Source organism: Mus caroli, unplaced genomic scaffold (genome assembly GCF_978045245.1).
Source record: "Mus caroli unplaced genomic scaffold, Mus_caroli_1 scaffold_4, whole genome shotgun sequence".
NCBI classification, from domain to species: domain Eukaryota; kingdom Metazoa; phylum Chordata; class Mammalia; order Rodentia; family Muridae; genus Mus; species Mus caroli.
Window position 1 is genome coordinate 454,295 of NW_028227259.1, and position 13,120 is coordinate 467,414.

A 13,120-nucleotide genomic window follows, 5' to 3' on the forward strand; every position below is an offset into this window, starting at 1 on the left:
GCAAAGAAAGTTTACAACTCTGAAACTTGTCATAAACCAGGGTTTGCTTACAATTACACAGTCTGTTACTTCTATTTTTTTTAAAAAAAAATACTAATTTCTTTAACAAGCTTAAAATTGTACATTAGAGCTTTATAAGTTTTAAATTTTTATTCAAGGGAAAACAAAAAGTTACACAATTTGACATAAAATTCCCCCCACATGACACATATCCTTTATGTAACACTAAACTCCCAGTTTAGAGATAAATTCAGGAATTCTAAGAAATTCACAAAAATGATTTTGATTTGCAACTGTGGAATATGACAGGCAGTATAAGTATAAAAACACTGGGTCCAGCCATGAGTCTTGAATGCTGTGTTTTCATGTGAAGGACACTCAACAAAGGAGTCTGACTTTGGTTCAGTCTGTAAACTTTGCACAAATTTTGTTACGATAGCCTGTTGCCCACAGAGGAAGTTATCCATAAACAAAAACAACCTTATAGTTTATTATTTTAATGCAAGCCATTGTAACTCTTCTTTGGGTCTGAATTTTTAACCAGCTGATACTTAATGTGAACCACAACCAGGGAAAGTACACAATGCTAAATTAACATAAAACATACGTTGTAGCAGAAGAAAAAAAAGACACTGAGAGTGGTAAAATCTGGTATAGTCGGCTTTATTGGGTTGGTGGGTTGTTTTTGACATTGCCCAAGTGATCTTGTAATCTAAACCATGACATTTCTTTCTCATCTGCTTGGTAACAGTTGTTTTCTAACACTATAATTAAAAATACTACACAGTATAGAATAAACACTCTTATGTTATAAGCTATTTGCCACTTACTATTTTTTGAATAAATTATTTACTTAAGTGAATACACGACACCATTTGCTTGTTCCTGCAGCTATTTGTTGACTATTATTTTTAGATAAGATACGCATATTAATTACCAGCAAATAAATTGTTTTAAAAAGCATTGCTAAGTGTGAACAGTCATAAAATGAGGGAGGCTCTCACTTGTATCTTCAGCTAAGAGCCTAGTGATTGGTAGTAATGCTTTTATAAGTATAAAATCTAATAATTTGCTTTGTATATGGGATACGTCTGAAAGCATAAATAAAATTTGCTCAGAAACTGGGCTTTATTTTAGAAGATGTGCTCAAACACAAAATGTGTTTTATAAGTTAAGTTTAAAGGCACATCATTACTCAGTTTTAGTATTTTAAAAAATTACTATGATGCATCTGTAGTTAAAAAAAAAACTGTTTGCAGTTTTCTATAGCAACCTTTATTCCTTTAACCTTGTTTCATATTGCAACAGAATTAATTTTAAAAAGAAAAAAAACCTATGGTGACATTAGTAACATGGTATAATATAAAAAAAAACCATTCTTACAAGCAATATTTCCAATTTAAACAGAATTTTGTTGATTTTGCTACAAAGTACAGAAATTGCCCCTCCTGTACTTTCTCTCTCTCTTGCTTTAACATGTTTAAAAGTTTTGAGATCTACAGATACAGATTTGGGGAAACATTGAATTATATTCAAAGATAGCTATTTTCTTTTACTCCTTGTAGAAAGTCTTGAAGACCTTTCCTCCCCTTCACCAAAATTCTCATTCTCACCTAAAGCAACTGCATCCATTTTTTTCTCAGGTAAAAGAGACATTCTTACAAAGGTTCAAATTTCAAAGTTCCCAATAAAGCACTTACATTAAACACTCTTCTTTATGTGTGCACGTGTCTGCTATTTTGCAGTAATTTTTAATACTGAAATTTAATCTTTTTAGCTCTCCTGAAATACCTTGGTGAGTCCTCAACAGTTTCTATCCACTTAATAATTGTGACCCCGCCAGCCCCTTCAAATAGATCGTTAATCACAAGTGTGCTTGGCCATTCCCAAAACGTAGCCTCTGTCCAAAAAGGAAAAGATAGGGCTTTGTGAGGCAGAAAGGAAGTGAGAGAAAACAAAACAAATGTAGCTCAAGCTGAAAGTGAAAAGCACTTGGACAGATTGGTATTTTCTTTTCTGCATGGCATCCTGCCAATGGTCTTCCCCCCCCCCCCCTCCTCAATAAGGTCCGGTTTTTGCGTGTATGAAAATGTTATCTACCACCCCACGGAACCCCCATAAGTACTGTTGCTTTATTTTGTTTTCATCTGTCCTCATCAGACTGATACCTACCCCGCCCCCGCCCCCCCCCCCCCCCGCCGCCTCACCCGGTCAACATCCCAACTCTGGGGGACCTTAGGTGTCGAAACCCTGCAGACCCCCGATGCCGCATCCCACTGGATCCCTTTCACGCCACTTATTTTCAGTCGCGAGATTCCCCCACTAGAGTGGTTGCAGTGAGAACCGGAAATTTTCATTTAACTCTCCCCCGCCCTCCAGGCCCCCAGTTCGGAGCCGATCGCTGGGGAGCACAGCCAGGGCCCGGCCGGGCCTCGCTCGCTTGCTCCGGAAGGCTTTCATTTGTACACTCGCCTCAGGGTGGTTCTCGGGCCCCGAGGTTCGCAGGTCCCCCGCCCCGCAGTCCTCCACTCGGGCCCCCAGCCGCGGCCAGAGCCCCGAGGCCCCCGAGCCTCCCCGGCTCCCCCTCGGGCGGCGCCCTCCGCCGTCCCTCCGCCCTCCGCCGCTGTGCCCACCCCCTACCCGCAGAGCGCTGCTCGCCTGGGCCGCAGTAGTCAGTTACCTGCTCCGCGGGGCGAACACGTGCGGGGGCAGACAGACACTCCAGCTTTGCAGGAGGCCGGCGCCCCTGGACCGCAGGTAAGGGGCCACGTACTCGCGTGGGTGGGCTGAGGGGCGGGGGTCCTCGGCAAGGATCGGAGTGGGTGAGAGTAACGGGGTGTAGGGGGCTGTGTGGCCCCTCGGAATCCGCTTGGGTTAACCCCTTAGGAGTTGAGACTGGGTAGGTTATGGGGCCACCTAGAGCTAGAGGTCTCGAGAGGAAACTCCCACAGCGGGGACACCCCGACACCAGAGTCCTATGCCAGCTTGAACAGATTTCATGCGTAAAATACCCATACGTTCACTTTTCATCGAGCTTCCCCAAACTGACTCTACTTGGACAGTCACATTTAAAATTGAACGTGCACCGTCTGGGTGGGATTCAGTGCTGAAGAGTGTGTTTCCGCGGCCCGAAGCACATTTCCCCTGTGCAAGTTCCCTCTGTAGCCTCCCGAGGGTTGTGGGTATGGGCCCCCATCTTCCCAATTAAAGAGTAAAACGTTCGCCCAGGCTTCCTGCTTGGCGACCCCTCAGGCGCGTTATGCACGGAGTAGTGCACACAGCCCACCGGGGTTGAAGCCCCGCAAGCGTGCACTCTTGCTTCACGTCCCAAGTTTACTTTTCTTATTTAAAGCTTTGCAGTTCAAATGCACACCCTGGGCAGGAGCAGCCTGGGGCTCGGCGGCGCACTCGTCCTGTGCACGTGGGCGTATCTGCGCGGGCGCATGTGCGTTTGCGCACACGCGCGGGTCGCGGTCCCGCGGGCGGCCTCCCCTCGCTGCGCTGGTGGCGACCCTTGCGGCGTTTGGCAAGGCTTCGGGAGAGGCTCATGAAGGATTTCATTGAGTGCGAAGACAGAGAGCAGAGACAGAAAGCAGAAGGAGGCGGCTGCAGCCTTTGTAGTCGCGGAGGAATGCGGAAATGTTGAAGCGCTATGTCAAACTTTTTTGAAATGGGGTCAAGTCACATTCAGCCAGCGTGGGAAAGCAACAACAACTACGAAAAAGTGGAGGAGGGGAGGGGGCTAGGCACCGCCGCTCCGGTCCGGGGGGTGTAGGCCCGCGGGGGTGGGGCGGCTGCCCCCTCCTGGAGCCTAGGCTGGACACCCGCAGAGGGGGAGGGCGGGAGCCAAGGCCGTTGCTCCCGCTACCTGTGTGGCCCTCGACCTGGCTCGGACCCCCGGGCGAGGGCTGGAGGGTCCTTTCCGCAGCTTTTTAGGAAAGCTCTCAAAGGAGCGGGGAGTGGCCCTGCCTTGGCCGGGCGGTGTGCTATGCTGGCACCCAGTGTGGGTCGCTCCATGTGTTCTTTAATTCCAGGCAGAAGAGCGTTGGGGGGGGGGATGGGTGCGGGGCAGGTAAACGCATGCCGACCGTTCCGGACACGCGGCTGTGGTGGAACAAGGTCCAGCCCAGACTAAGGCCGCCGTGGCATGACGGCTCACTCGGTCATCCCTAAACAACAGAACGGGGAGGGGGCGCCCGACCGCGCGCGTGGGACCTAGCCTCCAGCCTTTGGAGAACAGAGCGACTGTCTCGGCTACAGACATTCAGCCGCCCAGGATACCGGGCGGGGATTCGGAAGTCGCGACACAAGGGCAGCCCCTCTCACACCCGGGTGACCTAAGTTTACTGCCCCCCACCCCCACCGTCGTAAGGGCAGTTGCTTTTGCACGGGTTGAAAACTTAAGGACCAGTCCGATTAGCTAGCAAAGTCCCGAAGTTACTTTTTCAGGACAGGACGAGTGAAAGTGTGACGGATCTTCCTTTCCCACATCCTTCGGATCTTAGTGTGTGTGTGTGTGGGGGGGGGCACGACACTACTCCCCTTCCAGGACCCCTCGCTCTCCCACCTCTAGTAGCCCCAGCCCTCCCCTACCAGATGGTCTGTCCTCGCTGAGTTTCCACCAGGGAGGTCCTCCCAGTCGGAGGCAGAATTTCGTCTCCCACTAAGCTTGCCATACCCCAAAGACCATTTGTGAGAGCGAGTCCCTTTCAAATGTCTCCCTGTAGAAAAACTGAAAGTAGAAAAGAAAGGAAGCAATTTCCGAGCAGATGTCTGACCACCCCTACTCGCATACTCGCAGCATCGGGTTACAGGGTCCTAGGAGCCCCAACCCCGTTCTGCGGCCCCACGTGGGTGAACCCCCGGTGCTTTCACGCCAGCTTCCGAACTCCCCCAGGTCGCCCCATACCCTGCACGACCAGGCCCCTGGAGTCAGGGAGGGCAGCGAAGAACAATAATATAGGTATAAATATTGAGCCGTGACATTGACGCGCCCGGCGCCTCCCCTCCCCCGCGCTCCGGGCACACTCTGGGCTGCTCGGCACGCCCCCTCTCGTCCCGCGCGGCGTTCATCCCCGAGGGGCCCCAGCAACCTCTCCCTCGCGAAGACTGCACGAGCCCTGCTGTGGAAGAAAAGTAACTTGGTTTTTCTCCGAGAAACCCGGCCCGATTAGGCAACCAGGGCGAGTAGACGGGAGGAGGAGAGGAGCTGGTGGAACCCGGTGGAAGTCTCCCGGGCAGTCTGATCACACTTTCTCCTTGTCCTCCGGTCTCCTCCTCCTAGGTGCAGAGATTGTGAGCAGACTATGTAATCGCTGCGGAGGGGGAAGAGGAGGGATCGGCGCTCTCCTGCAGCGGCGGCGCGGCGACTCGGCTAGGCGGAGTTTCGCAGCGGCTGCGCCCGGCTTGCACCCGCGGGCGAGGTCGGTCCGTCTAGCCCGGCGGCCGCGAGTCCGACTCTGGGCGTCCCCGAGGCGTGTAAGGCAGCGAGTGCACACCCCGGTTCCACTGTGCCGCGCCGGCAGCCTGCAGCCAGCATGGAGAAGGACAGCCTGAGTCGCGCCGATCAGCAGTATGAGTGCGTGGCGGAGATCGGCGAAGGCGCCTACGGGAAGGTGTTCAAGGCCCGGGACCTGAAGAACGGCGGCCGCTTCGTGGCTCTGAAGCGCGTGCGAGTGCAGACCAGTGAGGAGGGCATGCCGCTCTCCACCATCCGCGAGGTGGCGGTGCTGAGGCACCTGGAGACCTTCGAGCACCCCAACGTGGTCAGGTGAGCCGGGAGCCCTGGCTATGGGGTCCGGGAATGTGCTGGGCAAGGGGCAGCTGGTGGCCCAACTAAAGTTAAGAGTTGAGTTTCCCCAGATAAAACGGGTGACCCTGTTAGACAGGGCAGAAAAAGAGACCTGCGGTGGCTTCTGGGAAGCCAAGCTATTCTGAAGAGCTTTCGCTCTGCGTGCCCCAAGGGATCCGGGGGCGTTGAGTGTCTTTTAGGGACAAAACCAGACAACCCCAGAAACATCCCTCCAGCCCTTACTTAACTTTCCCCGTCCGTGGGGGGGATTTTTGAGAGACAGAGTGAGATAATTAAAAGGAAACTTTAAGGGTGGAGCATAATGTAAATAAAGTTTAAGAAAATGCAGAAATGTGTAAGAATGTGTTTGCCAATCAAACCCACAGTGCTGACTTTTTTTTATAGTTGTAGAATGGCTTCTGATGGTCTTAGAAGTTCAGAAGTTTAGACTCTGACGCCTAGTGTTAAACATTGTTTGAAAAATGTCTTTCAAGGCTGGGTACTGGGAACACTGAATCAGGAAGATCCAGAGTTCAAGACCCTCCTGAGCTACAAAAGACCCTTTCTGAGAAAAGAAAGGGAGGGAGAGAAGGTGGTAGGGTGGAGGGCGATTGCTTCTCAAACGGTTTTCTGATTGTATTATTTAGCATCTGTGGACTGGTATGATCTGACTTAAAATGCCTCTCTCAGAGGTTAGATGTGAGTCTGCGCTTTAGATTCTAATGCCTCTGTTTTCCCTGGAAGAGTTGTGCAGGTGGGTGGGTGAGGCATTCCTAACCAACTCTCCTGTGATTGAAGATAATGGTGTTTTCTTGAAGATGCTGGGATTTCCCCATTATGCCTTTTCTCATTTTCTTTTTTAAACAGATGCATAGCTGGAAGTTAAAAGGGAAAGCACAGACTTTTCTACAAATTAGGTGATGAGTTAACATTCTCAGCTCTTCTTTTTAGAGGGATGATCTTGGCATCTTCATCCTGTCTTCTCATTCCTGTAGGGATTCCTTACAACAAATATGTGCCTACTGTATGCCCTGGGGATGAAATTATGTAAATAAGCACAGCTAAATATTTTTGTAGAAAGTCAAACAATGTAACATTAGTCATCAAAAAGGAGAGACCCAAGACTGACCTTTGAAATACCAAGCCCTCTAGGACTCAGAGTCTACAGAATCTTCCTGGGAGGTGGTTGTTAAAGGGCTTTTAACTCCTCTACTAGGCTGGGTGTTAGTTTTGGTTTTTTGTTGTTGTTGTTGTTGTTGTTGTTTTTTGTTTTTTTCTGTTTGGTTGGTTGGTTGTCTTTTGTTGTTGTTTTTTTTGTTTGTTTGTTTTTTGTTTTTTTGTTTTTTGTTTTTTGTTTTTTGCTAGCACTTTGTTCCCAATATAATCAGACTCACAAGTGAATCATACTACATAAATAAGTAAATACAGGGCCGCCATTGTACCTATGCTTTAGTTGGGTGGCAGGGGTATATGGGGTGCAACAGCAAAAGATAATGAGAGGAGGGAGAATGAGTCTTCTAGAAAGCCAGGTTTTACTAAAAGTGGATTACCATCTGTGTCTGTGTGTCTGTGTGTCTGTTTGTCTGTCTGTGTCTTGCACTTCAGAGAGGTCTGTGATCCTGAAAGTTGCCTGCTGGCTCAGAGTCACTCACTACCCTAGAGGATCACTACAGCTGTAGCAAAGGATGAATTTCAACATTAGAATTTAATATCAAATTTCGTTTGTCTGTTACCTGTGGGGTGTCCAGATAAAAGGTAATAATCACGTATGTAAATACAAAGTAGCATTCTTCCAAACAAACACCCTGTATAACCTATTCACTGAGCGCAGCAGTTCAATACAAGTCCCTGTAACAGAAGAGTTTTGGCTAGCTCGCTCACCCTGCTCTCCTGATTTATCCTCTCATGCAGGTGTGTCTCTAGATAGTTTTTAGATGGTCCCACAGTGGGATTTTGAATTGTGAATTCAGGAGCATCTGCTTATATGCAAAAAGAAGATATGCTTTCTAAATTTATTTTACCTCTTTTGACACCTGCCTACTTAGAATTGTGAGGATAAAGCAAGAGCATAGGTGAAAATCCTCTAAGTTTAAAGCCACCTCAGGCACTGGCTATGTCAGAGATTATCAGATCCTTGGCCTAGCACAGGTCCCCGGGAAGGCATAATTCTGTCTGACATTTTTACAGAACAAGTCAGATTCCTGTTTAGACACAGCAAGACTTGTGCAAGTCCAGCTTGCTGAGTTTTATTGGGGTTTTTTATATGAATATGGGAGAGGGCTTATGTACAGAGGCAGAAGACCTGTGTCATCGAAGCCCACCCCAGCATGGGTGACAGCTCACAAGACTGAGACCCTAGAGCATACTGCACACTTGCAGTCAACTCACCAGATTAGAGATTGAGCCTTCCAGGAACCTCCGTTGGTTTCAGTCTCTTCCAGGCAGCTAGGCTGATTTCTGCGTTTTGTCTGCTCTGAGTCATTTGCAGATGTGACTCTGCTCTTCTGAGAGGGACACTCATCTCTTATTTGCTTATATGGCAAGGAGGAGCCTAGCGAATCTGCTTAGTTTCAGGGACTTCCTGAAACCCTATTCTGAATTGTTTACTTTCCTGATTAAGGAGCTTCCTGTCACATGGGATGTTTTAAACTTGGAGGAGACAACAGGGACCAAGAAGCTACTTGGGCACCCATATCCTGAATTTGTCAGCAAAGAAAATTGATTGACTATGCGATGAGATTAGTGAAATGACCCCGTGTTTAACTAATAACATCAGCCTCACAAGCTGCCACCTGTCACTTTTGGTTTCCTTCCTAGTTTTCTCCACTACCCATCCGCCACTCCTGCCCCCATCGACATATGTGACTAAACTTAGAGATTGAGCCTTCCAGGAACCAGAAATTCTTACTGTAGAGGTTTGTGTTTTTAGGGACAGTCTTAGGAAGTCAAAGATAAGCGACAGTCCTTTTCCTTCCAAGGGAGAATGCAAAACTGAGCCCCTGAACCTGTAATTTGTTGTCTTTCCTGGGGTAAGTTTTATATTCATAAGCCCGGGTTTTTAAAGATTGCTTAAAAGGGCAGATGCTTTTTTAAGTGCCTTCGAGCCATAAGTAATTGATCATAATTACAGTCCCTACCCACGTGTAGTTAAGCCTCTAAGCTTGAAGGAGCACAATAAACATATTAGTTTTTTTCAAAGGTTTAAGACTTAATTTTGATGGATTTACCAGAAAGACAGACTTGTTTTTGTTGGTGTGAAACACCACCCTCCCCCACCCCTCCAAGCTTGCAAAGCACCACTGACTTCACATTCTTTCTTACCTGGTGCATCCCAGGCTTGATGAGTAGTGTCCTGCACACAGATTCGCTCTAGTTTTACGGTTCATAATCTTGAGTTCTGGAGCCTTTGTCAGAATAAGTGTGTACAGACGGAGTGTTTCCATTCCATAGATGAGTTCTTTTTTTTTAATATTTTTTATTAGATATTTTCCTCAATTACATTTCCAATGCTATCCCAAAAGTGCCCCATACCCCCCCCCCCAACTCCCCTACCCACCCACTCCCACTTTTTGGCCCTGGTGTTCCCCTGTACTGGGGCATATAAAGTTTGCGTGTCCAATGGGCCTCTCTTTCCAGTGATGGCCGACTAGGCCATCTTTTGATACATATGCAGCTAGAGTCAAGAGCTCCGGGGTACTGGTTAGTTCATAATGTTGTTGCACCTACAGGGTTGCAGATCTCTTTAGCTCCTAGGGTATTTTCTCTAGCTCCTCCATTGGGAGCCCTGTGATCCATCCAATAGTTGACTGCGAGCATCCACTTCTGTGTTTTCTAGGCCCCGGCATAGTCTCACAAGAGACAGCTATATCTGGGTCCTTTCAGCAAACTCTTGCTAGTGAATGCAATGGTGTCAGCGTTTGAAGGCTGATTATGGGATGGATCCCTGGATATGGCAGTCTCTAGATGGTCCATCCTTTTGTCTCAGCTCCAAACTTTGTCTGTGTAACTCCTTCCATGGGTGTTTTGTTCCTAGTTCTAAGAAGGGGCAAAGTGTCCACACTTTGGTCTTCGTTCTTCAGTTTCATGTGTTTTGCAAATTGTCACAGATGAGTTCTGTTTGCCATCCTGAACCAAGACACAGAGATGGAGTAAAACTTGTTTTATCAGCAGTTTGTTTGTGCACCAAGTATATATTGAGAGGCTACTATGTGCTGAACAGCTTCTCGAAAAAAGAAACAGGGTAGGGAAGTGGGGAAGTCAGAGGGAATTGCTATGCTTCTGAACTTTCTCTGGTTTGTTTTTGTGTTTTGTTTTGTTTTGATCTGAGACAAGGTTACTCTGCATAGCTCTGGCTGTCCTGAACAGTCTGTAGGCAAGGCTCTAGCTCAGATCTGCCTGCCTCTACTGCCAAGTGCCAAGATTAAAGGTGTGCACGACTACACCTGGCTAGCTTGCTGGCTTCCTTTTTTCCTTTCTTTTTAAAAAATCTTTTAAAATGTATTTGTCTAAGCAAGGCATGGTGGTGCATGCTCGTAATACTAGAATGTGGGAGGAAGTAGAGACAGAAGGTCAGGGTCATTCCATCTGCTTGGCAAGTTTGAATCCAGCATGAGCTTCAGGAGACCAACTCCTCTTTATTTCAGTTATTGCTTCCCTCAGTTAACCTGCCCAGCTTTACAATGCCGCGCGCATGCTTGTGACTGTTTAGTTACGGGAATTTGCCGATTGGGTAGATGAGACACGCAGAACACTAGTCAGAGTTACTCAATATATACAGGTTAAAGTTCCCCTTCGGACACACAAGCGGACCTCTATAAAAAAGGCCTTGACGTGTCACTAACATGTGCGAACACTTGAGCTCCATTTATTTCAGTGAGTGTTGAGGAAAGACCTCTTTTCTAAAAACTAGTTGTAGGAAAGACACCTGGTTCATTGGTTGGCTACTCAGACAATTCTGCTGTCAGTGAAGGAATATCAGGATCAACAGAAAACTGATATGTGGTCCTGTTCAGTGCACTGAGACATAGGTGTTACGTATGTCGCCCCAGACTGTAAGTTTGTTAGAGGAGCAATAAAAAGGCTTCAAATTCAAGGATGAGCTCTGATGCCATGGTGATTGTCTGTCAGAAGATAAGGTTGTAATCCATAAATGTTTTGAGTACATTTAGTTATTATTAGAGTATTTAGTCACTGTTTTAAAGGCAAAGAAAAATAAGATTTGTAGCATTGCGATTATTTAAAGAAATGTTTCTCGTTTTCTCTTTTTAAAGTTCTCAGCAAAGTGTAAGTAATATAAAAGAAGAGAAGTGTGACTTTAAGAACATCATGTATTTATATTTTATTGTAAATTGTAAAGCCAGGATTTCAGAGGTCTTGATTCATGAGAGCCCTCATTAATAAACATGTTATTTTGTGGGTGAATAATCTATTGGGGGTGCTTGCTTCAGTGAAAATAGGGTCAGGTCAGCATTTAAACTTTATTTCAGACCCATTGTTTAAAGTGTGCGCGTTCTTTCCTTCTCTGAGTTCTTGAAAGTTGCAGTCCTCGGAGCTGTTGAGCAAACAGACATTTTTACACAGTGGCATTCTGCTCTCTCCCTTCCTGTAGTTGAAATTAGTAACGATGAGGTTTTAGCTCTGTGGTTGTATTCCTTTGTGTGTAAGTATATCATCATGGAAGTCATGGAACCTCACTTGGAGTCAAGGAACAGTGAGGTCTGTAAAAAGGAAACATACACATCTGAATAATTCTTGTGGTTTTCTTCTTGTTTAAGACTCAGGCCAAAGAGTATCCGTGGAGATAGATCCTTGTTTTAAAAAATAATGCTTCTAGTTTATTTCAGACCCATTGTTTAGATCTCTGACAGTCGTGAGCAGTTGTCAGTTGCCTGTATTTATGTCTACCAGGAGTGTGGTTAGGAAGTCTCATTTGCAGTACACCAATCTCCAAAGATTTCCTTTCAAAAACATTTTTTCTCCCTTCCTTAATTTTTACATTCCTGTCTTACTAGTGTTTAGTGGATAATTTTGGTGTTTCTGTGTTTTGAGGACAAAAATCTATCATTATACCAGAATGTTTGTTCTCAATTTACATATCAAATATGCCTTATTTTTTATTCTCATTTAGATTTCAGTTAATAACAGTTGCAGTTTTAACATACTTCACTGGAGGTCCATTTATTTATAAATAGCCTATTGCACATTTGAACAAATAAACCAATAGACAGTGTTTTCCTATTGTAAAAGGAGTTTCCTATTGTAATCTGGAGTTCCAGATGCTCGTTAGGTTTAATGTGGGTGCTGGGTAATCAAACCTGGGTCCTCTGGAAGAGTAGCCAATGCTCTGGGTGCTTGACCTAACCTACTATATTTCATTTATTCAGAGACATACTCAACAATCAACAGTAATAAAAAGCACAATCCTCTTTTTGCAAATATTTTGGGTTAACATTGATATCAAAAGACTTGAGTGTATTAACTCTGTTACAGGCATCTATGAAGTCTATTGAGACCTGTAGATGCATAACAACATTTTAAGTGTTTCTTGACTACCCTTATTTCTCCTCACTATTGATAATGACTTTGGTGCTATTGTTATGTGCAGCTTGTGCTCTTGTTATTTGTGGACAATCAGACCTTTCCAGTTCCTGGAGATGCCCTTCTCACATCTGTTTCCTTGACTTAACTTGGAGTTATCCTCAGAATGTGGGCTTGGGGCCCCTCCCTGCACACATCCTGCAGTGCTCCCTGTGTTTCAGGGCCAGGGTTTCACAGCACTTTGTTGGTGCACTCTTTAATAATCCCTCTTCCTGGATACATGCCTGCCTTGACAACTTCCGACCTCTGGCATGGCAGTTAGAATGTATTTATTCTCTTATATTAACTGCTATATAAAACACACGAATCCTCCTCAAGTAATCCTAGTTGTGGACTTCCTGAGGCAGAAAGTGTCTTGGTGATCGTGTATATCCTGTGGCAAGAAAATGAATCTATAGCAAATCAGTGATGTCATAGGAAAGGGGTGTTAAGGAAAGGCCCTATGAAAGAGGGTTAAATAAGAGTCCAGTTGATATATTCTCTGCCATAGATGGTGATGTCTGAGAAGAACGTAGGGTTTCTAGCACTGAGCAAGTGTTTACTGATTATCCCTGTTGAAATGGGATCCACACAGCTACCACATGCTGAAATGTCTCCCAAAATTGCTTTCAGAAATGTAGGATGGCCAGGCAGGTGATGGTGAATAACATTTTGAAGGGTCGTTGTGAGCAGTGGCTTTTGATTGGATGTGCTTAGACTTTTCCCTGATAGTAAGAAGTGTGGCCCTCACAG

The 13,120-nt window shown here is 46.1% G+C and overlaps 1 protein-coding gene across 2 annotated transcripts in view; it reads left to right on the top strand.

Annotated features, from left to right (window-relative positions):
* Positions 1 to 2,600: 2,600 nt before the first annotated feature.
* Cdk6 (cyclin dependent kinase 6) overlaps positions 2,601 to 13,120 on the top strand; it is a 196,257-nt gene continuing 185,737 nt past the window's right edge. Inside the window, exons 1-2 of one of the 2 annotated variants that reach the window (XM_021162511.3) lie at positions 2,601 to 2,757; positions 5,285 to 5,770. In XM_021162511.3, the coding sequence (XP_021018170.1) occupies positions 5,538 to 5,770 (233 nt within the window). In that variant the 5' untranslated portion in view covers positions 2,601 to 2,757; positions 5,285 to 5,537. Of the gene's footprint in view, positions 2,758 to 4,094; positions 5,771 to 13,120 lie in introns of those variants that run through there. The other variant, XM_029477311.2, reaches the window with a different exon arrangement.